The following is a 25653-nucleotide window of genomic DNA, read 5'->3' as shown; positions in this document are numbered from 1 at the left end:
ACACTTTTATATAGAGAATCTTTTGTTTATTGTAATATGGAATTCTGAAAAGTTGCACTTTAATCATTTTATTAATGAGAATGAGATTTTCTTGTGTTTATATTGTTTATATTATAGTGATGCCAGAAGACACACACAGTTCTAATTCTGTCATAAATCCAACTTCATCAAGTCCAAGTAGCACATCCACGTCAAGTCCATCTCCAAAGGTGAAAAAAAAGTCTACAAAAATCCCAGGCGTTTCTCTTGATAGGTTAATGCCAATATCATCAACCTTAAATAAATGTCTTACCCAGTTATTAGTAAGTAAAATATGCATTACTTATGATTCATGTTTATGGCATGTAAAAGTATCTTAACATTTCTCTGTGGTGGAGGAAAACAAGCAAAATAAGCTTAGTAACTGTTGCTGAGAGTTTTAGATCAAAAAAATAAAACAACAGAATATAAAAACCAAAGTTCCTTATTTTTTGTTTATTTCTTTTGTTTAATTTTCTGTTTTTGATTATAACTTTGATTTAGACTTTTATATTTAAGAGGGGGAAAATGTAAATTTTAAATAGAAATAAAGAAATATGATGGCTTGACTTAAAAACACAGTAATTAACTATTACTGTCCAGCCAAAAAATTATGACCAGCCCATGTTTTAGCAGCCATCTTCTCCACCTTTCCTGATGGCACACATGTTTTATCAGAAGCAGGTAATTATGATAGAGCAGATTCATGTATGCAGCCCATATGAAGCACTTGATTGCCATGATGCAATGGACTTTGAACAAGGGACAATTATTGGGTACTGATTGAAGGGTTGCAATATTACAGAAGCTGTGGAATCCTGGGATGTTTGTGGAGTGCTGTAGTTAAGATTTTCCAAGGGTGAACAGCTAATGTAGAGAGTAGCCAGTGGCAGGTGCCTGCACCTGCCACTGCTACTCTCTACATTAGCTGTTAGAACATAGGCTGGCCCACCTTGTTTAAGCTGATAAATGGAAAAAGGTGGAACTGCTGGCCATGGACTTTAACTAAGTGGATAACCAGTAGTGTTAGTAGTAGTAGTAGTAGTAGTAGTGGCATGTAATGCAAGAAAGCAAGTGTATGAGTTTATGCAGCATCAGCCAAAAAAAAAAAAAAAATCACACCATTCCCTTCAAATGCCTGTCCAGTTCCTCCTTAAATTTATTTAACCTATCAACTTCCACAACAACAGATGGAAGTTTGTTCCAGCAATTAACCACCCGCTGGCTAAAGGCAAATTTCCGCACAGCTATTCTACATCTGTCTTTTCTTAATTTGAATTTATGCCCCCTTAGGTTTGTAATCTGAACAAGTGGAAGGATCCCATTAGAATTCAGCATGCTTAACCCATTCAAAGCCTTATACACCTCAATCAGATCACCGCACAGGTGCCTAGTCTCCAGCCACTGCAATTTGCAGAACTTAAGCCTCTCTCTTGGTAAGAGGATCCCTTCATTCCCTTCACCAATCTTGTTGCCCTTCTCTGTACACACTCAAGCAAATCTACATCCTTCCTAGAATGAGGCCTCCAGACCTGTATGCAGTACTCAAAGCGTGGCCTGACCATTGCCTTATGCAGAGGGACAATCACCTTTTCCCTGCTAGCAAAATTCGTATATATCATTGACAAAACCCCATGACCTGCCCTGGCAGCCTGTCTGCATTGCTCAGAAAACTTCATATCTGACTGCACAATTACTCCCAGGTCTTTTTCATTTTCTACCACCTTAAGTGTAGTACCACACAGTTGGTACGTTCCTCTGGGGTTACTTCTACCCATATGCAGTACTTGGCATTTGTCAAGGTTAAAATTCAGTTGCCACTTCTTAGCCCATCTGCCCAAATTATCTAGATCCTGTTGCAGTAGCACACTGCCATTACTGTCATTCACAACCCTGCCAACCTTTATATCATCTGCAAACTTCGACACTCAGCCTGATATACCTTCATCAATATCATTGATAAATATACAAAACAACAGAGGACCCAACACCGAACCCTGTGGGACTCCACTAATAACATTAGTCCACGAAGAGTAGCACCCATTAATTACCACCCTCTGTCTTCTCCCACTCAACCATCCTTTTATCCATTGTAGCAACTTACCCTTAATACCATTCTGCTCCAATTTGTACAATAGTCTTCCATGCGCAACAGTGTCAAAAGCTTTCGTGAAATCGAAATATATGATATCAAAATTATTTTTTGCATCCAGTTCCTTTGTAACCACATCATAATATCCTATCAAATTTGTCAAACTCATGCTGTGTCTGAATTATTGCTGCAGTCTTGTCTAGATGATCTTGCAATGCATCTTTAACCGGCACCTCCATAGCCAGGTGGGAAGGAGCAGCAGTGCGTAGCACACGCTTCTTGATTAGACTGGGGTTCGAGCCCGTCACCACCAAATACGGAGGATGCGGAAAGGTCAGGGAATGACCACCGCATATCCTGGAGCAATATGGCCTTAGTTGTTAATGCTCCTAAAAACCAAATAACAAACAAACAGCATCTTTAACCAGTGACTCCATTATTTTACCTGGAACCGAAGTTAAACTAACTGGTCTGTAATTACTCGTGTCACCCTTCGATCCCCCTTTGTGAATTGGGGATACATTTGACATCTCCAGACCGTGGGGACCTTCCCTGAGTTCAGGGATGCACTCATAATTATGGCTAAGGGTTTACTTAGTTGCTTTGCCGCCTCCTTTAATATAACTGGATAGATCCCATCTACCCCAGGTGCCTTTCTTAGGGCTTGCACCCCTTGAGGCTTGCACTGTGCAGAAAATGTTCTAAAGTATATTGACATACAAGCAATAATTAAAAAAAAAAAAAAAAAAAAACTGTATGCATTTTATCATCAATCTCCAAAAAACCAGCACAAATTAAGGATGATTGCTGAAGAACTTGATGTGGAAACTATAAAGATCAGTCGTTTGTTTGGGCCACAATGAGCAGCTTGTAGCTTGTAGATGGCAATTGTGGGTTGGAGGAATTATCCCACTTTGTGCAAACAGTTTGAATCAGAAGTTAAATATTCAGGATTATTAAACCGAATTTTAATGTGGAATTTCTTAACAATTTAGCACTAATGATAGACATCCTGCAAGAGCTCTCTTACCTTTTCAGAAGCTTTACAGACTCACTATGGTAAAAGCAAATAACTTAATTATTCGAACTGTCAATGCTATTGCTAATTTGAAAAATTCTGAAGGAAATTATGAAGCTAAAATTGAGAGCATGTTGAAGTGGAAAGAATTTGAAAGAATCAAAATTGAAAGTAAGAACACATTTATACAAAATTATCTCATGGCAAGTTATTAATGCAACAGAGAGTGCTTTTAAATTAAATAAAGAAAATAATGATAACATTGACGATGAGGAATTGAAAGAAATTTTAAACATATCAGTATTAGTTGAGGAATATGATGTAAGAAAGAGTTTATACGGCATCAGCCAAAAAACAAAAAAAAAACTCTTCCCATTTCGCCCATCCAGTCACTCCAAATGTTTGTCTAGTTCAGCCTTAAATTTATTTAAGCTATCAACTTCCACAACAGCAGATGGAAGTCTGTTCCAGCAATCACCTACCCGCTGACTAAGGGCAAACTTCCACACATCTATTCTACAACTGTCTTTCCTCAATTTGATCTATGCCCCCTCAGGTTCTTAGTCTGAACAAGCGGAAGTATCCCATCAACATTGAGCCTGCTCAAACCATTCAAGGCCTTAATACCTCAGTTAGATCACCTCGCAGGTGCCTAGTCTCCAGATGCTGCAACTTGCAGAACTTAAGCCTTTCTTTGTAAGTGAACCCCTTTGTTCCTCTCACCAGTCTTGTTGCCCTTCTCTGTACTCGTTCTAGCAACTCTACATCCTTCCTAAAATGAGGCCTCCAGACCTGTACATAGTTTTCAAGGTGTGGTCTGACCATTGCCTTATGCAAAGGGATTCACCCCAGGGTTCTGAGCTGGATATCATCATTCTTCTCTTTCTTGGTGATTCCTCTCTCTCTCTCTCTCTCTCTCAGGGTAACTCGGGAATTTTTTTTTTGTTTTGGCTGGTGCAGCATAAGCCTCAGGCTTCCTTGTACCATATGGCTAATAATAATAATTACCTCCTTGTGTCTGCTAACAAAATTCTTATATATCATTGACAAAAATCTATGAGCTGCTCTGGCAGCCCATCTGCACTGCTCAGAGAACTTCATATCTGACTGCACAATTACCCCCAGGTCTTTTTCATTTTCCACCTCCCTGGGTGTAGTACATTTCTGTTGTTGGTACATTTGGTACAGTTGGTACATTTCTCTTGGGTTACTGCTACCCATATGCAGTACTTTACATTTGTCAATGTTAAACTTCAGTTGCCACTTCTCAGGCCATCTGCCTAACTTTTCTAGATTCTGTTGCAGTAGCATACTGTCTTTAGTGTGTCATTAACAACCCTACCAACCTTTGTATCATCTGCAAACTTAGATATTAAGCCATATGGTGCCCGAAATTGTGGAATATGAAAGAACTTTCGTCTCGGTGGCAAAATAGTAAAAACCAAATAAGAAATATAAGTTTTCTGATAAAATATGAAATAAAAATTAACGATTTTGTCGAAGACAGTTTATCTTTAAAATCGAGTGAAATTTCCAAATTCTCTTTACAATTAAGAAAACCAGAAATACCTTTGAAACCATTGTGATTAGCAGTGCTGAAGCTGAGCTAGCTTTCAGCGTAATGAATAATATTGTATAAATGAATGAGTAATGTTGATAATTAAACACGTTGCAGATTATGATGACCATGCATCTAAATGGAAAATCATTGCTTCAATTTGATCCGGATCGTTATGTCAAATCATTCCTCTGTAATCATCGCTCAGCTATTGAGCAAAGCAGAAGATCGACAACATAGATTAATAAAGAATAAAATTTTCTTGAATATTATGTGCAATAATTTTTTTTTTTTATGTAATATTTGTTTTTATATTGTGGAATGTTTTGGGATATTTTTATGTTATTTGTGATATGGGATATTTTTATGTTATTTGTGATATGGGAAATATTTCATGTTATTTTTTATTCACAATATTAAAACTATATCATGAAAAATATGTATCCATTATATTTCCCTAGTTGTTAAAAAAAAATAAATAAAATAAAAAAGTTGCACCTATGCCGAGCACATGTGTTAGATGGTTTATGTGAAACATCCTTCACGTTTCTTTTAGATATTTTGATTTGTATATATTGATTATGAAATAAAAGAGTTTTTTTTATTGTAAATATTTTATTGATCATTCACAAATTTTCATAATTTCTGGAAGACAAGATACAATGGATTTATGATAACTATAATAAGAGATGTATATTGCAACCTATCTAAATGTCTCTGGAAAATGTCGATTGAAGTGCCAATCTTGTAGTTGAAGCGACATACGCAGCTGTTAGGGGCACCTAACAATGGAATGTAACGAAAATGCGAGACGAAAAAAAAAAAAGAAATTGTTGACAAATATTTGTATTGTTGCAATCATATGATAAATACTTGTATTGTCGTAGTCATATGATATATGCATGTATTGCTGCAATCATACTTACTGCAGTAGTAACTTCAGGAAATATGATTTTGATGTCATACTTCTCAAAAATTCCTAAAAGTTAGAACTCCAGACACTATTGTATCCAGGTATAATCATAAAGGGAGGCATGACAACCAGGTTTTTTTTTTTTTTTTAGATAGACCTAGGAACATTATACACATACACTTATATGCATGGTTAAGGGGAAATAAGTCCCATCTGTCCGCCTCCCTGAATCTTCACCTGGCTTGAGATAACCATATCGAGCCACACAAAAATGTGTAATGCACTCTAATCACACTACTAGTAGTGTGAGCATGGGAAGTGCCTCTGGTGGAAGCCACAGATGACATTACTTCCATGGCCAATCAAATTTACTCGGTAGAAAGTTTGAAAAATTGTGAGCCCATTGTTAAAATATTCACAGCTCATCGCTGGTGGTGACAATAACTCATGGTGGAGGGAGTGAGTGGCCTGTCCCCACCATGAGGCAGTGGTCATTGCTGCATTAAACTTTTTACTTACATTATGTTTAGCTTGACCCATGGTTGTCTGTTTTGTTTGTTTAATTAAACAACTGACAATAGTTGTTCTTGTTCAGACGAGAGTCATTAGCTGCATATAGGCAGGAAGCCTTGGGGGTAGCTGATGCAAGCTCACCTAAATGTAAATACCATAATTAAGGATGTGTTCCAAGGCCATGGTTGTGGTCTTGGAATGAATACCAATCCTTGAGGAAAACACCAAAGGTGATGAAGTACGAAAATTATGACTTTGACCTAAGGCATATGAGAAAAATGTGCATTCCAGGGCTGCAGAGGTAGCCTCCAAATTGGAAGTACAAGATCAAGACTCTGGTACTGGTGGAGTGCCCCACTCTGAAGACTTTGCTGCTGGACCTCAGCATGATGTGTCTTGGGAACAAGATGATTTTGAAATGATTAAAGAAACTCGAATCAAATTAAGGGCTATCATAATGCTTAATAAACTGAACTTGTCGAAGAGGAACATTAATAGTATTTTGTCCTTATAGGACAAATTGGAAGATGTAGTGATGAAGACCTACATTGAGAACCCGGACAATATCATATTCTGAGGTTGCTTGTGCTGCGACTCAGCAGGAGCATCCAAAGCCAAAGACAGTAATTATCAAGGCTGTTGTTACCGATCAAATAAAGGAGAGTGAAGTCAGGAAGCAATCTGAAATAACTGTACTCACTAGGAACAAGACAGAGAACAGTTGACTACAACTTTGTGATTTGAACCTCAGATGACATCACAGAGTTAGGGACCTGTTGGTACCCACACTGTGCTTTTGCTGCATGGTGTACAGTTCTGTAGCCAGACATTGTAGAGGTGATCCCTTCTGCAGACACTCTCCTGGGAAGGCTACTCTTATAGAGATTGTTGAAACCTGAATAGTGACCCTAAATACATGCTGCTGGAGGTGCAGGGTCATGCTGCTACTAACAAAAAAAGTCTGAAATTCAGCAGAGCATTGGATTTAGGAAAACATAGAATGGACTATGGCTGATGCTGATGTGGCATGATTGGGGGGGGGGTGCACATGCAGACTGAAATGTGATGACTTGTAGCTGATTGTGGGGTGATCCCTCTTGGCAGCATCTATGGTTCTGGGGTTGTCTCAATCAGTCTGTGTAACACCTTAGCATTGCGAGCTGACTTTGTGTGGTGATTAGTCACTTGTGATCAATTGATTTGTGTGTGTTTGACACCAGTTACAGTATGAAGATACATCCTGCAAGTGCACAATTCTATTTTGGACTAAGAATTATTACTAGCTAATATTGTGGATAATGGCCCTCACACGCCATTATCCACAATATCAGCTAGTAGTATGTCTACAAGATGTAGATAATGATAAGTGGTTTTAATAGATAGTAGCGACCTACCTCCTTGTGGAGGGGCATGAGTGCCTATCCCCACTGTGAGGCTAAACGGTCATCGAGTCAAGCCTCTTTTAGTTTTATTTCATTTGTGTTGTCCCAAAGATGGAAGTCTCTGTGTTGCTGTTTATATTAACCAACTAGATGAAGTTGATATACACAGATGCGCTAAAGTCACATATGTGCAAAAGCACAGGGAGTGACTGGTGAAGGTTCACCCAAATGAATACTGTGATAATATCTGCTTAGAAAATATACTGATTAGCACTATTGTTTTATAGGGACCAAATAATTTTACTGAATGTATGTCTTTACTAAGTTTTTACCAAGGTGAAATGATTTATTATTTAATTATCATATTTTTATTTGCAGTCAGTCATCACAGAACATGAAGAGGAGCGCAGGCAACTGCGTAAGGAATTACATAATTCCAGGGATCAGCTGCACCTCTTACATGAGGCACATCGACATTGTAGTGTTCGATCCCAGTCACCCAGTAATCATAGCATTTCACATTCACGTCCAAGTAGTTTTATTTCTATTGCTTCTTCCACTTCAGAAGGAGCATGTGAACCTCACGATCATCATTTCTTTCCAGGTATGTTACAATTTAATTGGGTTGGTAACAGTTACTCTTAGTTTTGTTCCATTTAAACAATTAAATTTTTAAAATATAATTATAGTTTTTCTTTTTAAAGTTATTCTGTTTATTCTGGCATAAACACAGATTCTGGAATAAGCAGCAACACTTCTACTATGATACTATGATTTAATAATCAGATTTTAAATGTATTTTCATCTCAAAGGAACAGAACTTGATTCTGCTCAGCCAACATCACAGAAAAACATATTTAGAGGTAATAGTATAATGGTGCAAGCTGGAATCACTGTCACTGCCTGTACACACCTTTGATCCTTATCTTTGCTCTTTTTCATGAGCAGTTGATCTAGATCAGCAAGAAGAACCTATCAATTTTTTTTATTATAAATAAAGTTTACTAGTTGTAGAATTATTATAATTTTATATAGTATTTTATATAACATAATTTAATTTTTTATTAAAAACACATTAAATAAGTAATTGAGATTTCTTACATTTAGTATTCTCCAGAAAATTACATTTTCTGTGCACTGCAATCAACCAAAATATGCTTTGAGATCAACCATCTGCCAGTCCTGGTCTGGGCTTCCTTTTGAGGGTGGGGGAGAGAATAAACACCTAGGATTCTCTAGGCAGGAGGGTTGCTAATCACAAGTGGCCCCACCCTTCTCATGTGCATGTGTGCGCACACACACACACACACACACCTTATTAGGGTATGTGCCAACTTATTATAAAATGTCAATTGGCCATTCATGAACAAATTTGTGTAACTGTTATTTGAGATCAGAATTTGTCTGGTCTTTGTGCTTTATTAAGATGCATTAAAGTGAATGCCTTTTGTCATAATCTAATTAAAAAGTTTCTGATTTATTTAATATTTCTGTGTTTGTTTCACTGTATATTTAAATAAATTCTTCAACACAGAATGCATATGGCAGCCTAAAGATAAGATCATTTAGCTGTTTTTCTAAAAATCATGTGAGAAATTGCTGAAATGCATTATATAATTTGTAATCAACTGAAATGCAACATTAATAAATAAAACACCATTTCTGTAAGAAAGACTTAGCACAGCATGTTCTTAACCACTTGAACATTTACTTTTATTCCTCCACAAAAAGCATATTTTCATTAATTGCATACAATTGATTTGTATTTATTGCAACGCCCATGTTAAATTAATTGTATGAATTTAATATAGGTATTTCAATAAATTCCGTAATAATGTTGAACAGTACTGAAGAACTGCAGTCCATTAATAAAGGAAGCTGCTTTGTTCTCTTAAGGGTTGCAGTCAAGTGTGTTTTATGTCTGTTGATAATATTAAGTTAAATAGGTGAATCGACATGTTAGCTAATTTAGTGGATATCTTTTTCAACAGTGGAGGGAGTTAAAGTTATGAAAAAATTAATTTTAAACTGCAGAAAATATCTCCCTGCAGGCACAGAAATTTTGGTTGAAACAGTCAATTGCATAATCACATGTGCAGAAATTGGTGATTTCAAGGGTAGTCATGCAGATTAGCATGTGAGTAGTTCTGTAGATTTCAGTATTTACAAATAGAATTACAGCATATTCCCTATAATTCTGCTATAATTCTGACTGTAATGTCTTCCAGAATAGTAACTGATACCATACTACTAGTTACATCAATTATTCATGATTTCATACCTTTGCCAAAAGTCTGAAGTACAGGAACACTAAAACAACTAGTTTATTAAGTGATAACTATTGGCCAACTTTCTGTAAAACTTTTACCATGTTCCAGCCAATTCTGTGCTGATTAACTAAAAATTGAAAAAAATTTAAAACCCATTCATTATAAAAGTGTGCATAACCATTTTATTCCAGATAAGAGTAATTTCTTTGAAAATAACAACTTAAATTTTGCTAAGGCAAAGCAAAAACTGTGAAAATGAAAATAGAATGAGGACTTCTCAGCCCTCATTGCCTAATAGTATGAGAAGTGGAATAATAAATGTTAAGAAAAGAAAGTATTCTTTTTTGCTGATCTTTAACCCGTAACTCTTTTAACTTAATCACTTTATGCCTATTAGGGAGGAACTGTGAAAAACAAAAACTGTTAAATTTTAAGATTATTTATTAATCGTTAAAAATGAATAATTAGTTATAAATACATTTAGCATTAGCATTTAGCATTAGTAGAGGCATTTGATGCAAGAAAGCAAGCTTATGCAGCATCAGCCAAAAAAAAAAAAAACCCACTTCCACTTCACCCCTCTGTTCATTCAAAATACCTGTCCAGCTGAGCCTTAAACTTATTTAGGCTATCAACCTCCACCACAAGGGATGGAAGTCTGTTCCACCAACCAACCACCCGCTGGCTAAAGGCAAATTTCCGCACGTCTATCCTACATCTGTCTTTCCTCAATTTGAATTTATGCCCTCTCAGGTGATTTTTCTGAGCTAGAGGAAGAATCCCATCAGCATTGAGCATGCTTAAACCATTCAAGGCTTTATACACCTCTATCAGATCACCTCGCTGGTGCCTAGTCTCCAGACACTGTAATTTGCAAAACTTAAGCCTTTCTTCGTAAGAGCACCCCTTTGTTCCATTCACTAATCTTGTTGCCCTTCTCTGTACTCGTTCCAGCAGCTCTACATCCTTCTTGAAATGAGGCCTCCAGACCTGTATACAGTACTCTAGGTGTGGCCTGACCATCGCCTTATACAATGGAATAATCACCTCCTTATCTCTGCTGGAAAAATTCCTGTATATCATTGACAATACTCCATGAGCTACTCTTGCAGCCCGTCTGCACTGCTCAGAGAACTTCATATCTGCCTGCACAACCACCCCCAAGTCCCTTTCATTCTCTACCACTGTCAGTGTTGTACCACAGAGTTGATACGTTGCTCTGGGGTTGCTGTTTCCCATGTGTAGTACTTTACATTTGTCAATGTTAAACTTCATTTGCCACCTCTCAGCCCATCTGCCCAACCTTTCCAGATCCTGTTGCAGCAGCATAGTGTCAGTAGTGTCCTTGACAACCCTGCCAACCTTTGTATCGTCTGCAAACTTGGACATTAAGCCCTATATACCATCATCAATATCATTTATAAATACAGAAAACAATAATGGACCCAACACTGAGCCCTGAGGGACTCCACTAATAACATCAGTCCACGATGAGCAGTGTCCATTGATTACCACTCTCTGTCTTCTCCCCCTCAACCACCCCTTTATCCATAGCAGCAATTTGCCTCCAATGTCACACTGCTCCAATTTGTGTAGCAGTCTTCCATGTGCAACAGTATCAAAAGCCTTTCTAAGATCCAAGTATATAATATCAAAGTTATTCCCTGCATCCAGTTCTTTTGTGACTGCATCATAGTATCCAATCAAATTGGTCAGGCAAGACTTCCCCTTAACAAAACCATGCTGTGTCTGAGCTATAACTGAAGTCTTGTCTAAATGATCCTGCAGTGCTTCTTTAACCAGTGCCTCCATTAATTTTCCTGGAACAGAAGTTAAGCTCACAGGTCTATAATTACTTGTGTCAGCCTTTGATCCTCCTTTGTGAATTGGGGTCACATTTGCACATTTCCAGTCTATGGGTACCTCCCCTGAGTCCAAGGAAGCTCTCATAATTATGGCTAAGGGTTTGCTTACTTCCTTTGCTGCCTCCTTTAATATAACTGGATAGATCCCATCCACCCCGGGTGCCTTTCTTGTGTTTATCTTCAACAGTTTCTCCTCCACTTTACTCCCAGTTATTTCAAGATTCTGTAGCTTACTGCTAGAGTTGAATACACCTCTGGCATTCCCCTCGCTGAATAACTCCTCATGTGTGAATGTCGATGCAAAATATTCATTTAGTTTGTTAGCTACCTGAGCAGGATCATCAACACTTGACCCATCAATATCAAGTGGACCAATCTGATTCATCCCCTTCCTTCTAGAGTTTACATAAGTAAAGAACTCTTTGCTGTTTTTCTTTGCATCCCTTGCCAAGGATGCCTATGATAGATACAAGTTGATATGCAATATCAACTTGTATCTATCATAGGCTTCTGTGTCATGTGTTAATTTGTATGTATCCCATGCATTTTTCTTCTCTGCCATATGCCTCATTAGTTCATCTGACATCCATTTTGGCCTAAACCTTGAACAATATTTCTTAGTTGGTATGTAAAGCCTAGTAGCTTCCAAGATAAGTTCTTTGAATGCTTCCCATTTTGAATTTGCTGTTGGTAACATCATCAGTTGGTCCCACTGTATAGAATTTAAATACTGTCTCAGTCCATCGTAGTCACCTTTACGGAAGCAATAACCCTTCCCTTTACCCCTAATGGTAGTTACCTCTTTGAGTAAATCCCACTTCAGCACACTGTGATCACTGCCACCTAGTGGTTCATTTATCTGCAGATTCTTAATGCATGAAGAATCACTACTGATAATCAAATCAAGAGTATTACTCCCTCTAGTTGCCTCCCGAACATGCTGATGTAGAAAACAATCATCCAATAAATCCACAAAAGCCCTGCTAGTGTGTGAGTAACCAGCCAGCAAAATCCAGTCAATATCTGGGAAATTAAAATCTCCCATTATAAGACACTCTGATTTACTGGCCCACTCTATTTCCCTGTACAGTTCCTTATTATACTCATCAGAGTCATTAGGCCTATAGCACACTCCTACTCTCAATTTTGATCTCCCAATGTTTATGTCACACCAAACTGACTCCACACTGCACTGTCCAGCGATGTCGACTGGCTTCACTTCCTTGGTTTTTGTGTTTCTTAACTGATAGCATAACACCTCCCCCCTTCCTATCCTGTCTATCCTTTCTGTAGACATTGTACTCCCCAAATTGCAGTTCCGCATCCCTTATATCTGTGTGACACCACGTCTCTGATATCCCAACAATATCTGCCTTCGATGTTTTGAGCAATACCTCAAATTCATCAAATTTATTTACTAAACTCCTAGCATTGGTGTACACGCAAGTATACCTGCACCTGTTTCTATTCTTAGCTACCCTAACATTGTTAAGGAAAGTCTTGTATGAAAAATTTGATTTGTTATTATGATGTGGTTACAAAGGAACTGGGTACAAAAAATAATTTTGATATCATATACTTGGATTTCAGGAAAGCTTTTGACACTGTTGTGCATGGATGACTACTGTACAAATTAGAGCAGAATGGTATTAAGGGTAAATTGCTACAATGGATAAAAGGATGGTTGAGTGGGAGAAGACAGAGGGTGGTAATCAGTGGGTGCTGCTCTTTGTGGACTAATGTTATTAGTGGAGTCCCACAGGGTTCGGTGTTGGTCCACTGTTGTTTTGTATATTTATCGATGATATTGATGAAGGTATATCAGGCTTAGTGTTGAAGTTTGCAGATGATACAAAGGTTCGCAGGGTTGTTAATGACAGTAATGGCAGTGTGCTACTGCAACAGGATCTAGAAAATTTGAGCAGATGGGCTGAGAAGTGGCAACTGAAGTTTAACATTGACAAATGCCAAGTACTGCATATGGGTAGAAGTAACCCCAGAGGAACATACCAACTGTGTGGTACTACACTTAAGGTGGTAGAAAATGAAAAAGACCTGGGAGTAATTGTGCAGTCAGATATGAAGTTTTCTGAGCAATGCAGACAGGCTGCCAGGGCAGGTCATGGGGTTTTGTCAGTGATGTATAGGAATTTTGCTAGCAGGGAAAAGGTGATTGTCCCTCTGTATAAGGCAATGATCAGGCCACGCCTTGAGTACTGCATACAGGTCTGGAGGCCTCATTTTTGGAAGGATGTAGATTTGCTTGAGTGTGTACAGAGAAGGGCAACAAGATTGGTGAGGAGAATGAAGGAATCCTCTTACCAAGAGAGGCTTAAGTTCTGCAAATTGCAGCGGCTGGAGACTAGGCACCTGCGAGGTGACCTGATTGAGGTGTATAAGGCCTTGAATGGGTTGAGCACGCTGAATTCTGATGGGATTCTTCCACTTGTTCAGATTACGAACCTAAGGGGGCATAAATTCAAATTGAGGAAAGACAGATGTAGAATAGATGTGCGGAAACTTGCCTTTAGCCAGCAGGTGGTTAATTGCTGGAACAAACTTCCATCTGTTGTTGTGGAAGTTGATAGGTTAAATAAATTCAAAAATTAATTGGACAAACATTTAGGGGAATTTGTGTTGTAAATTTTTTTTTTTTTTTTGGCTGATGCTGCATTAGCTCATACACTTGCTTTCTTGCTCCACATGCTACTACTACTAGTAATTATCGGAAATGATCACAAACCCAGTGTCTGAATAACACTTTTTTCTTCTTTCTTGGCTTTAAATTTTTTTTTAACCTTTCTATTTTCCACTTCTCATGCCATGCAGCAGTGAGGCTGAGAAGTGATCATTCTGTTTTTATTTTCTTTTTGCTTTTCATAAAATTTAAGTTAGGTTTTTCTCCACCCTACCCTGCATACTTTAAATGAAATTTGTCATTTACCTAGGAACTAGTGGTTGTACTCACTTTACGATAAGTAAGAAAATTTTTAAAATTTTTTTTATGCCTAACTCTCTGCCAATGTGTTATTCAGTTGAAATGGCCATCTGGGAGTAATGTAACTTTTTCATAAAGTTGGATGATAACCACTTAATAGCTTTGTTTTACTTCCTATTAGCAAATCTTGAACTTATGTTTAGGTATAAACTTATGTATAAAGTTACAAGATATCAGTACCTCTGTGTATTCATGGGTATTTATTAGTCAATAAAATGGATGAATGAGTGTTGTCAATAAAAAGGTTGAATTTAAACTCCTGGTTAGGACAACTAATGTTTGACATAATAGGGCTAACAGAAACGTGGTGCTACCCAGAAATTTGGGATGACAAGTTCCACTATGGTATGTATAATGTATTTAGGAAAGATAGGAGGGGGTTGTGGTGGTATCATGCTTCTTATTAAAAGCAGCCTAAGTGCAAACTCAGCTTTTGCTGAGTCTGAAGTTACATCTACCAGCATAGAACCTGTGTCGTGTGAGTTAGTTGGAAGCAAAGGTATGAGAGTGGGAGTAATCTACAGACCAGAAGATTGTGAAGAATATGACCAGAGTCTTTACATGCAAATGGAATGGGCAGCCAAGCACAAATGTCTTATGGTTGACTTCAGTGTGCTCCAGATTGATTGGATTAAGTGGGTAGGGAACTCACCTTGGGGAAAAATTTTTTGAAAGAAATCAGATAATTATTATTTGTACCAGCATGTCAGAGATAATACTAGGGGTGAGAATATTCCTTCCCTTCATCATTACTCATGAATTAGATGACATCACGGGGCTTAAAATACAAGAATCATTGGCAGGTAATAATTATGCAATCACCAATTGGAAGATAAAGATGTTGCAGTAGTTTAATGTGAAGGCACAGGTTTTAATTTCAGAAGAGGGGACTTTTGACAGTTTAAGATGATATATGGCATCTATTAATTGGACAGATTGCAGAGTGAGGGTGAATATACTTGAATTATGGTATACCTTTAAAGCAAAAATCACAGAAGCCATGAACACATACATACCATTAAGACAATATTGCAGGAGGAGGATGCTGAGATAGATGAATAGAATAAAAAAAGATAGCATGCAATAGTTACAGAACTATGAAAAGTAATAATAAATAAATAAATTTTCTGTTTATACTCCGGGATGACCCAACAGTCAGAGGAGTTCACAAGATAGACAGAATACAAGAAACAGCACCGTATTCAGCAGTCACGGGCTTGAACTCGGGGCACATGTACTTATGCACCCGCGCATCTGACCACTCGGTTATAGATGAAGCCTGCAACAGCTACAAGTTGATTTGTAATAGTGCCCCAGATAAGGTTAGAAAGGCCAAGGCTGTGTATGAAAAAGCACTGGATAAGAGATCAAAGAATGTGGGCAAGAAATTTTTCACATATGAATACAAGGAAGTAAAAAGCGAATCAGATCAGACCCTTAGACAACCCAGATGATGTTGCAGATGAATTGAACACATGATTTGTGAATTCTTTACTGAAGAAAGACCCTTCGTGCTGAGAAGAGGCTCTACGAATGAGGCTGAGTTATATGAAATTAGTGATTTCAAAATTACAAATGATTGTTTATTTTATTAGAAAATCTTTCAAGCATACTGGCAAGTAAGGCTCCCAGAGTCAATGGCATATAACCAGTAATTTTGAAGGAGGCCGCCAGGGAGTGTATTAAACCATTGAAGTTAATTATCAGGTCATCTTTGTACTTGGGAGAGATTCCTTTGGATTGGAGAAGTGCCAACATATTGCCAATACATAAAGTCAGTTCTAACAGTGAAATCAGTAACTACAGACCAATTAGTCTGACTTCAGTGGTAGGGAAAATCTTAGAGGCAATGATTAACAGTGCAATCCAGGGTCATTCAGATAAATATTCTTAATAACACACAAGATAGTGTTGTTAAGGGAAAATCATGTTTAATTGACTTAGTTTATTTGGATTTTAGCAAGGCATTTGACTCAGTCCCTCATGAGAGCTCATTGTATAAGCTGGAACATGTTGGGGTTACTGAAAAAATTCTAAGATCGATTGCTGGGTGGCTGCAGAGCAGAAGGCAGAGGGTTGTGATTAATGGATATTCTTCACATTGGTTTAATGTCAGAATCATGGATCCCCAAGGATCAGTTCTTGAACCACTGCTGTTTCTGATTTTCATAAACTACATCGACAAAGGGATGGAAGGCTTGATGTCAAAATTTATAGAAAATGTAAACATTGGTAGAGTAGTTAATGAACAGTACCAAGCAGCCTTCCTTCAGGATGTCTTGAATATGCTGCAAGAATGGTCAGAAAGGTGGCAGCTGTGTTTTAATACAGCAAAATCCAAGGTCCACGCAAAATACACTTGGGGAATAGCAACCCCAAAAGAAATTATACAGTAGGTGGGGTTGAATTAAAAATGACTTCTTGAAAGGGTCCAAAGACTGACTGCTCACACTGTGAAATCAGCAAAAGGGCAACCAGATAAAGAAAGACTCTAAATATCTGGGCTACAGAGCTTGGAAACCAGATTGATGTTTATAAGGCCAGGCCAGGCCTCTTGAGAGGGATTAATAAAATGAATGAAGGTGGAATTTTCACTGTTATAGAGAATTCCAGAACTTGTGGGCATAAATTCAAATTAGAGGGGAAGAGATTTAGACTAGATGGTAGGAAGATTTCTTTTAGCTATAATAATGTCACAAAATAGACAGAATACAAGAAACAGCACCGTATTCAGCAGTCACGGGGTTCAAGCCCGTGACTGCTGAATGTCATGGATTCTAGAACAGGTTTCCTTCACAGGTAGTTGAAGCTGACACCTTGAATTAGTTCGTAGGTCAGTGGATAGTTACCTATGTGAGGAGGGAAGCAAAATAATTTGTATTTTCTTATCTACTTTTTTTTTTTATGCCAGTGCAGCAAAAGCCTGTGGCTTCCTTGCACTATATGACTATCACTATTGACTTCGACAGGCAATATTCTATCTGTTCTTTCATCTTTGAACTTACAAACCTTCTGCACCCAGATCTATGGAGGATCTTTTGTATCTGCAACGGAAGATTCTCCATAGGTTTTTTGGAAAAGTTTTAAAAAATATTTCTGACAGAATTTCAAATTAGCTTGCAATTCATTCATTACTTTTCTTGTGGGTATATTATCCTTGTTCAAGTTTATTTTCAAAAATTACTGCAGACCTGCAGAAACAAAAAATAAATAAATAAATAAAATGATATATATATTTATTTTATCTAAAAAGGGTTTAAAAATTTCTACCAAAATGTCTAGGTATTCTGTGAATACCTAAGAATTCCTAGGAATTCCTAAACCTGATAATTTAGACATTGTTTTGTATGTTAGAAATGAATCATTAATAAGTTTAAATGTATATAGTTTTCATTATTAGTCATTCTACATTTTGTGTAATAAATTTATCTCCTCTTGACCTGACTAAAAATTGTAATAACTGTCTTATAAACCTCATATGAAACTTATTTTTACTTTCTTTAAAAAAAAATGTTTTGAAAATGTTTAAATTCTAATTTAGGATTTTATACAAACTGTTATGCAACTGATGCAAGTTCAAGTATTTTTTCTTTCTCTTGCTTCCCCCCCCCAGTTTTAGAAAGAACAAGTAAAGAGAATCTGAAGGATAAACCTGCTATCTATAGTGAATTAGAAGAACAGCAACAAGAAGATGAAGATCCAGATCAGGAATGTGAACATTGCCATGAAGAATATCCTCCAGAAGATTGCATGAGTGAAATGTTTGTTGATGCACCTTCAGAGGAACCTATTAACCCAAATTGTCAGGTAACAGATCTGGACTCTGATCATGAAATCATAGTTGACAGGATTGAATCAAGGAGTACTGACACCTCTCCACAGATTATTGTAAATAGTATTCAGGAAGATTCTACATTAATAGAGCCTGTCTCCAATGGTGGTTCTTTATCTCCTAACCAACAGTCAGAGGAAACTATTGAGAGTAAGGGAAAGACTGTGGATCCCATATATTTCTGACTGGCAGAAATTTAAGAGAAATAATATCTATGTCAAATGCCTCTCTTGAAGAGATGTACATCTCTGTCTGTGGGTATTATCCAGATTGTTAACTGGTTTGGCTCAGCCGGTGTCTGGCATGCAATGCAGCCAGAAAGAGCACAAGTCAACGAAGACACGGTGTCCATTAGCCAGCCAGTTACAATGCTGATGTCAGGGTACTCGCTGTGCCCTAGTGGTTACTGCTGCGTGTCACATGAAGTGTGTTGCAGCTTTCTCAGATTGATGGCCAGTCTGAACTTGTAAAATGTTTTATCTAAAGACAGTGAAACCAAACTTGTAAATTATTTGGAAACGTGTAATTTTACAGTAGCACAAATCATGCCATTGTTTAAATATTGCAGTAGAAACTGTAAAAACACCACTACCTTGTCATTGTTGTAATTAGCGAAACTGAAGGGCTAACTTTCTTCTTTGCCTTGCTTATCCTAGATGTAAAAGAAAATTAACTTGAGTACAATCCAAGCTGCCAGGTTCATAGACCATTTTAATCAGGATATTGTTTTATGGTGCTGAAGCTATATGAACAATTATCAGGGCCTTGTGTGTAAATTGTGAATTGTTCCATAAGATGCATGACTAGTTTCTTAGGCCCAAACCTGAAGTCAGGCCTTGTTCCTTTTTTTAATGAGGAATATCGAGGCTTCTTTGTAGATATTCAAACAGCCACTAGTATTGATGAAGGAATTGTGGTTGACAATTCTGTGCCTAATGTAGAGGGAAAAGGGTATCGTTGCTTACTTCTGCTTTTTTTTTTTTTTTTTCTTCTTCTCCTCCTCCTCCCCCATTTTTTTTTTTTTTTTTTTTTTAATTCTTTTTTTTTTTTATCCCTCCTCCTGTGTTGGTGGTCTACAGACTGTTCCTGCATGTTATTAGTGTCATTCAAATGATGCTTGTAAATATTATAGTAAATTTTATATGTGATGAACTCATTGTGCTTCTAATTTAATTGCATTAATAAACATGCAATTCACTTCCTTTAATCATGCTGTAGTTGCCATATTTTGTGTTAGTACATAAACAGAAGTCAAGAATGAATACTTAAGGAAGAATTAGTTGATTCATAATTAAGCAAAATGTGTAACAACAGTAAGCAGAACTGAAAGTCGAAGTATTTTGCCTGAGGAGGAATTTACTTACAGTCAGTGTCATTTTTGTAAAGTTTTTGTTTTGTATTTTTCTTACAAAAATTAGCAGAACCTCAAAATGTATTTATTTAGTTTTACATTCATCTTTATAAATAAGACAAATCCAAAATTAAAAAAAAAAAAATGAAAAAACTCGAGTGATGATTATTAAACCATATGTAAAAAGAATGAAAATTATAGATTTAGAATAATAATTTCATTTTCCCTAAAATTTGTTTATATTTTATTTACATTCCATTTGTGGGAGTAGAGAAAATATTCTTAATCATAATTTGATAATTTCCCTGATTTCCTTTTAAGGTCATCTGACATATATTTGCAGTATCTTAAAAAAAGTACCTTATAACATAAAGTTACACCAAGAATATTAGATTTTTCAGTTGCTTAGAAATTTGATTATGAAGCATTCCATTAATACATTATTATTAACATATGAACCATTTTTGTCAGATATTTATTTTCATATTTTCTTAACATTAGTTGCAATTAAAATTGTTTATTTTGCGTGATTAAAACAAAAGTAAATCCAGCTCTTTAAGTTATTAATTTATTAAGTTTATGATTAAAGGCCCCCATTTTTCAATAGAATATCCTGTATTATGTTCTTTTCTTTAAATTTAGGACTTGTAAATAATTTCACCCAAAGTGGTTTTTTTTTTTTTTTTTTTCTTGTTCAGAAAAATATATCTTCATTTATCTTAATCCCTCATGAGTTGCCTTAACGAGTCAAGTCCTGTCAAATGTTCTTAGTATTTATCTTTATTTTCTATTTAAATAAAAATGTTTCATTTATAAATACAGATGACATCATAAGACATTTTGATATTAGTAAAGAGGACTCACGCCTTAGTGCATGAACTTTTTTCTCTAAATACATTTCAAATCACAATAAATATAGGGGGAAATGGGAACTTATAATTGTAAGATTTTATTATTTATTTTTTCTAGACATATCTTCATTCAGTTTAAAAAGATTTAGGTTTTAATTGAGCTAGTTTGCTAGCTGTCTTAATCACTTAACTATAACAAAAGTTTTTTTTTAATTTTTTTTTTTTTATTAGAGATTACTTGCTTGGATTAAGCAAGTATCTGAAATTTATTATAATGTCATTAATACAACCAAAAATTTTGAACTTAATATCAATAAATATTGGACTTGAACAGTAGTGAAGAGTTCTGTACTCGGTGCACAAACTTCATGACATTTTTATCAGTATACAGGCTGTATGGCTTCTTTAAACTGCTTATACTCTTAACTTCTCCCATCTATTACCCAGCCATCACATCTCAAATGTTACATAATTATGAGGGTTTGCTGAAAAATTCTCTCTCTCTCTCTCTCTCTCTCAAAAATAGATGAAGATATTTTAACACCAGCAATGGTGTACAATTTTTTTTTTTTTTTTTACTTGAAGTATGCCAATGTTTGACCTTTCACTAATGATTGGAATACTTATATATATTTTATTATTTTTGAATGAAACCTTTGAATTTTTTTTTTTTTTTTTTCAGCTGCTATTTTCAGTGAAATGAAATTTTCATTAATTTGCTGAAAATAGAAAGATAATATGACCATTACACTATTAGACACCTCCATTTACAAGTGTGAAATTTCAAAATTACACATATATACATATTTCTGCTTACATATATAAATATTTAAAATGTGCACACCACACACACATAAGGGTGGAGTAAAATAGGTATACAGTTGTTATGTATCCACTTCCTGAAAGACATAAGTGGTGAAGCTTTTGAGATTTACAGTTGTAGTAGGTTTCTGGCTGTATACTTTGGTCTTGACAACTCAAAAGAAAAAAAGTCTGCATATGGAAGGTCTGTTGACCATGGAACCAGCCCTTGTGGGTAGGATAGTAGATACGATCACTGGGGCCCCCACACTGGGTGGAAAACACCTGACTTTAAATCCTGTCATTGATGTGAGGAATTTTTATGCACCGTTTTTCACAACATTGCTGAGTTAGTCGGTGTTAAGTGAGGGTTGCATGGGGTGTTTTTTTTTTTTTTTTTTTTTGTCCAGCAAACAGGCAAATTGACAACAACACATGCAATTAACAAGCATAATATATATGGTTTAAGTCACCGATGCACCTAAAAACCCTACAGCACTAACTAACCATGGTGGCCATTCATTTGATCCTCTCCACCCTTGAGAAAAATCTTGATCTAGTAAGGCATGTACCTCTCAAGGATGCTGGTGCAGTTGTAATTTTGTAATCAGATGTGTCTCCTGACTGTTATCAAAGATTATAGGTCCGGTGATTCCAAAACAAACTATAAGTCATCGATGCACCTAAAAACTGTTGGCTTAGCTGTTCTTCTCTCATGATGTGGGAGTTTTTGGATGTCCAATAAACACAGTTGTGCCTTTAAATTGTCATGGCCTGACAATTTGAATTGAGTTTCATCAGACCAGAATACACTGTCCTGTCTTAATTCATTCAGTGTGACCCCACAGGATTACATGCATCAGTTTGGGTTATCTTTAACAAATAGCAACAGCCTGGTAGTATAGCTCCAATATAAATGCTCCCTGAAACACACATTCTGTGTGAAATTTCTAGCTCTTTAGAAGCTCTCTTGGTTGATTTCTTTGAACCTTACAAGAATGCTTGTGTTTTTAGAAGTGGTAATATGTTGATATACTCTTTGGTATGTTAATGATGGACCCTATTTGCACATCTATCCTGCAGCCATCCTTTATCAATTTAAATTTATGTTCCCTTATGCATGTTGTCCCAGAAAGAGTAAGGATGCCATATAGTTTACTCAATCCATTTAAACTCTCAAATATTTCAATCAGGTCTCCTCACAGCTGCCTAGCTTCCAAGCATTACAGTTTGAAGAACTGAATATTTCATTGTAAGAGCATCCTTTTGTATCCTTGCTAATCTGGTTGCCCCTTTCTGCACCCATTCCCAGAGAGATAATCATTTCCTTGTCCCTGCTGGCAAAAGTCCTGTATATCATTGACTAAACCACCATGAGCTGGCCTAGCAATATGTCTACACTACTCAGAAAACTGCATGTCAGACTGCGCACTTCCCCTTCAATCTCTTTCATTCTACACCACGTTGTGTGTGGTTTTACCTAATTTGTATATTATTCCAGGATTACTCCTGCTCATATGTATTACCTTGCATTTTTCAATGTTAAACCTCCATTGCCACTTCTCAGCCCACGTGTTCAATTTTTTTAGGTCTTGTTGCAGTAGTATTCCTTGATTTTTTGTCATTAACTACCATGCCAACCTTTGTATCATCTGCAAACTTCAACAGTAAGTTTGATATGTCTTCATCAGTTTTGTTAATAAATACTTAAAACAGTAAGGGGGCCCAGAATTGAACCCTGGGATTCTACTAATAACCTATCCAAGAAGAGCAGAGTTCCCATTTATAACTACCTTCTGTTATTTGTTATTGTTATTTGGTTTTTAGGAGCATTAGCAACTAAGGCCATATTGCTCCGGGATATGCGGTGGTCATTCCCTGACCTTTCCGCATCCTCCGTATTTGGTGGTGATGGGCTCGAACCCCGGTCTAATCAAGAAGCGTGTGCTACGCACTGCTGCTCCTTCCCACCTGGCTACGGAGGTGCCTACCTTCTGTGCAGTTCCTTTGTTACTGCATTATAGTAGCTAATCAGAGTGGTCATGCAAGACCTCCCTTTACAAATCCATGCTATGATTTCCTTGTATCTTCATTCTGTCAAGATGATTCTGATCATCTTGACAGGAATGGAGTTATATGGAAATTCTGCTTCTGTAACCACTCTGATCCTGCTTTTTAACCACTGACTCCATTATTTTTCCTGGAAAAGAGATCAACTTTACAGGCCTGTAATTGCTCGCTTTACACATCTCCAATATAAAAGCACCTCCCCCCCTGAATGCAAGAATACTCTTGTAATTATGGCCGAAGGCCTGCTTATCTCTTTTGCTGCTGCTTTTAATATAATTAGATAGATCCCATCGATCCCATTTGCCTTGTTTACTTTTAGCTTCAACAATTTCTCTTCCACTTTCTTCTCAGTTATCACAAAATCATTATCTTCTATAACCTGCTTTACATCCTTTATTCCCATCCCTAAAAATGTCTTCATGGATGGACATAGATGCAAATTATTTATTTAGTTAGTCAGCAACCTGAAAAGGATCATCAGTAGTTATGCCAGCCATATCTAGTGGACTAATGTAATTCACCCTTTTCCTTCTAATGCTAACATATGCAAAATATTCTTTGCTAATTTTCTTTACATTCTTAAAAGACTGATTTCAGACTAATTTGTACTTACTGTAAGTTTCTGTGTCCCTTGATAATTTCTAATCATCCCATCCATTTTCTTCTGTGCCACTAGCCTCATCAGTTCATTTGACATCCATTTAAGTCATCTTGAACCTAAATGGATGTCAAACCTTGAACACCATTTCTGTGTTCTTATAAAAAGCTTAGTCCCTAATGTTTCCCATTTAGAATTTACAGTTGATAACATCAACTGTTGATCCTCACTGAAAGGAATTAAGTTGCCTTTATGAAAACAAAATCCCTTCCCTCTGCCCTTGGCATTCTACCTTACCTTCTTTGCCCCACCCAATATATGTATTTACAATAAATAATATGTATTTGATATTATTAGAAAATTCCATTTTCAAGTTTATAAAACTGTTATTAATACAGAATTTCAAAATATTTTTACTTACATATTATGTATATAAATATTTAAAAAACTATATATACATACATACTGTATTTTCAAGTATATGAAACACTTATTGGTGAATAATTTTAAAATTCTGAGTAAGACACGGGAGAACATTCATGGGAATTATAATGGAAATGGTTTCACATCACATTGACAGGTGCTTTCCTATTTAATTGCAAGTAAAAAATAACTGCTTGCTTCAATTAAAGAACTGCCTAATTAAAGCTGTGTCTCTGATTTAGACACAACCATATTTGAAATTCAAAGGTTTCAGCTTCAGCCATTTTCACCTTTTAACTAGCAATCAGTGTTCAATGATTTTTTTTTATTTTGGAGAAGAGCCTGTCTGGCCCTCACATGACCACCACAATCAGTTGAACATAAACCTCAAGTTTTATTAGTTTTTGTGCCTTCACAAGAGACATTTGCTTCTTACTTTAATCATCTATGCCACACTTTTTAAAACTATGGTGTCTGTTTGGTCAAAATTGAAATATAGCTGTCTAACAGTAGGCATACTTATTAATTTTAAGAAATAATTTGGAAATATTTTTGAGAACTTGGCTCTCCAGTTTTAATCCCCAAAATTGAAGAAATTTGCTGGAATTCAGATCCAATCAGTAGTTGGATCTACTGACTAGATAAAATAAAATGTGATAAATAAATGAATGAATGATTTTTTTTTTTATTATTTCTATTGTAATTTAATTTTGACATTGATTTCACTATAATGATGGAAAACAAGTCAACATAAGAACAAATTAATATTTAAAAGCATTTATTTGCAAGGTTATCATTTATTTCAAAACTTAAATTCAATGAACAAACTTGCTCTGCTGTGCCAGCTTCTAGTAGAAAATATGCTGTCCTGAAGCCACACACATGTCAAACTTATTACTGATAGGGTTAATCAAAATACAACATAACATTATGAAAAAAAAAAAAAAAAAAGTATTAAATAATTGCCTATTACATGACTATCGTGTTCAGCTTTATTTTTCATTCTAATAAAATGTCTCTCAATCACTCTTATCTTTTGGATGCATTTATGCCAAATATATCTGAAAATATAACTATAAAACAACACTATAAAATAAAAA

The 25653-nt window shown here is 36.2% G+C and overlaps 1 protein-coding gene across 1 annotated transcript in view; it reads left to right on the top strand.

Moving 5' to 3' along the window:
* Positions 1-19437, top strand: part of RhoGEF2 (Rho guanine nucleotide exchange factor 2) — a 764869-nt gene extending 745432 nt beyond the window's left edge. The window contains exons 40-42 of the mRNA XM_090384978.1: positions 118-302; positions 7873-8098; positions 18241-19437. Coding sequence (XP_090241104.1) covers positions 118-302; positions 7873-8098; positions 18241-18644 — 815 coding nt within the window. The 3' untranslated portion in view covers positions 18645-19437. The remainder of the gene's footprint in view (positions 1-117; positions 303-7872; positions 8099-18240) is intronic.
* The last annotated feature ends 6216 nt before the right edge of the window (positions 19438-25653 follow it).

The sequence above is a fragment of the Mastigoproctus giganteus genome, chromosome 11 (genome assembly GCF_048544385.1).
Source record: "Mastigoproctus giganteus isolate SK-2022 chromosome 11, ASM4854438v1, whole genome shotgun sequence".
Taxonomy (NCBI): domain Eukaryota; kingdom Metazoa; phylum Arthropoda; class Arachnida; order Uropygi; family Thelyphonidae; genus Mastigoproctus; species Mastigoproctus giganteus.
Note: the sequence above shows the minus strand (reverse complement) of the source record. Positions and strands in the feature narration are given on the sequence as shown.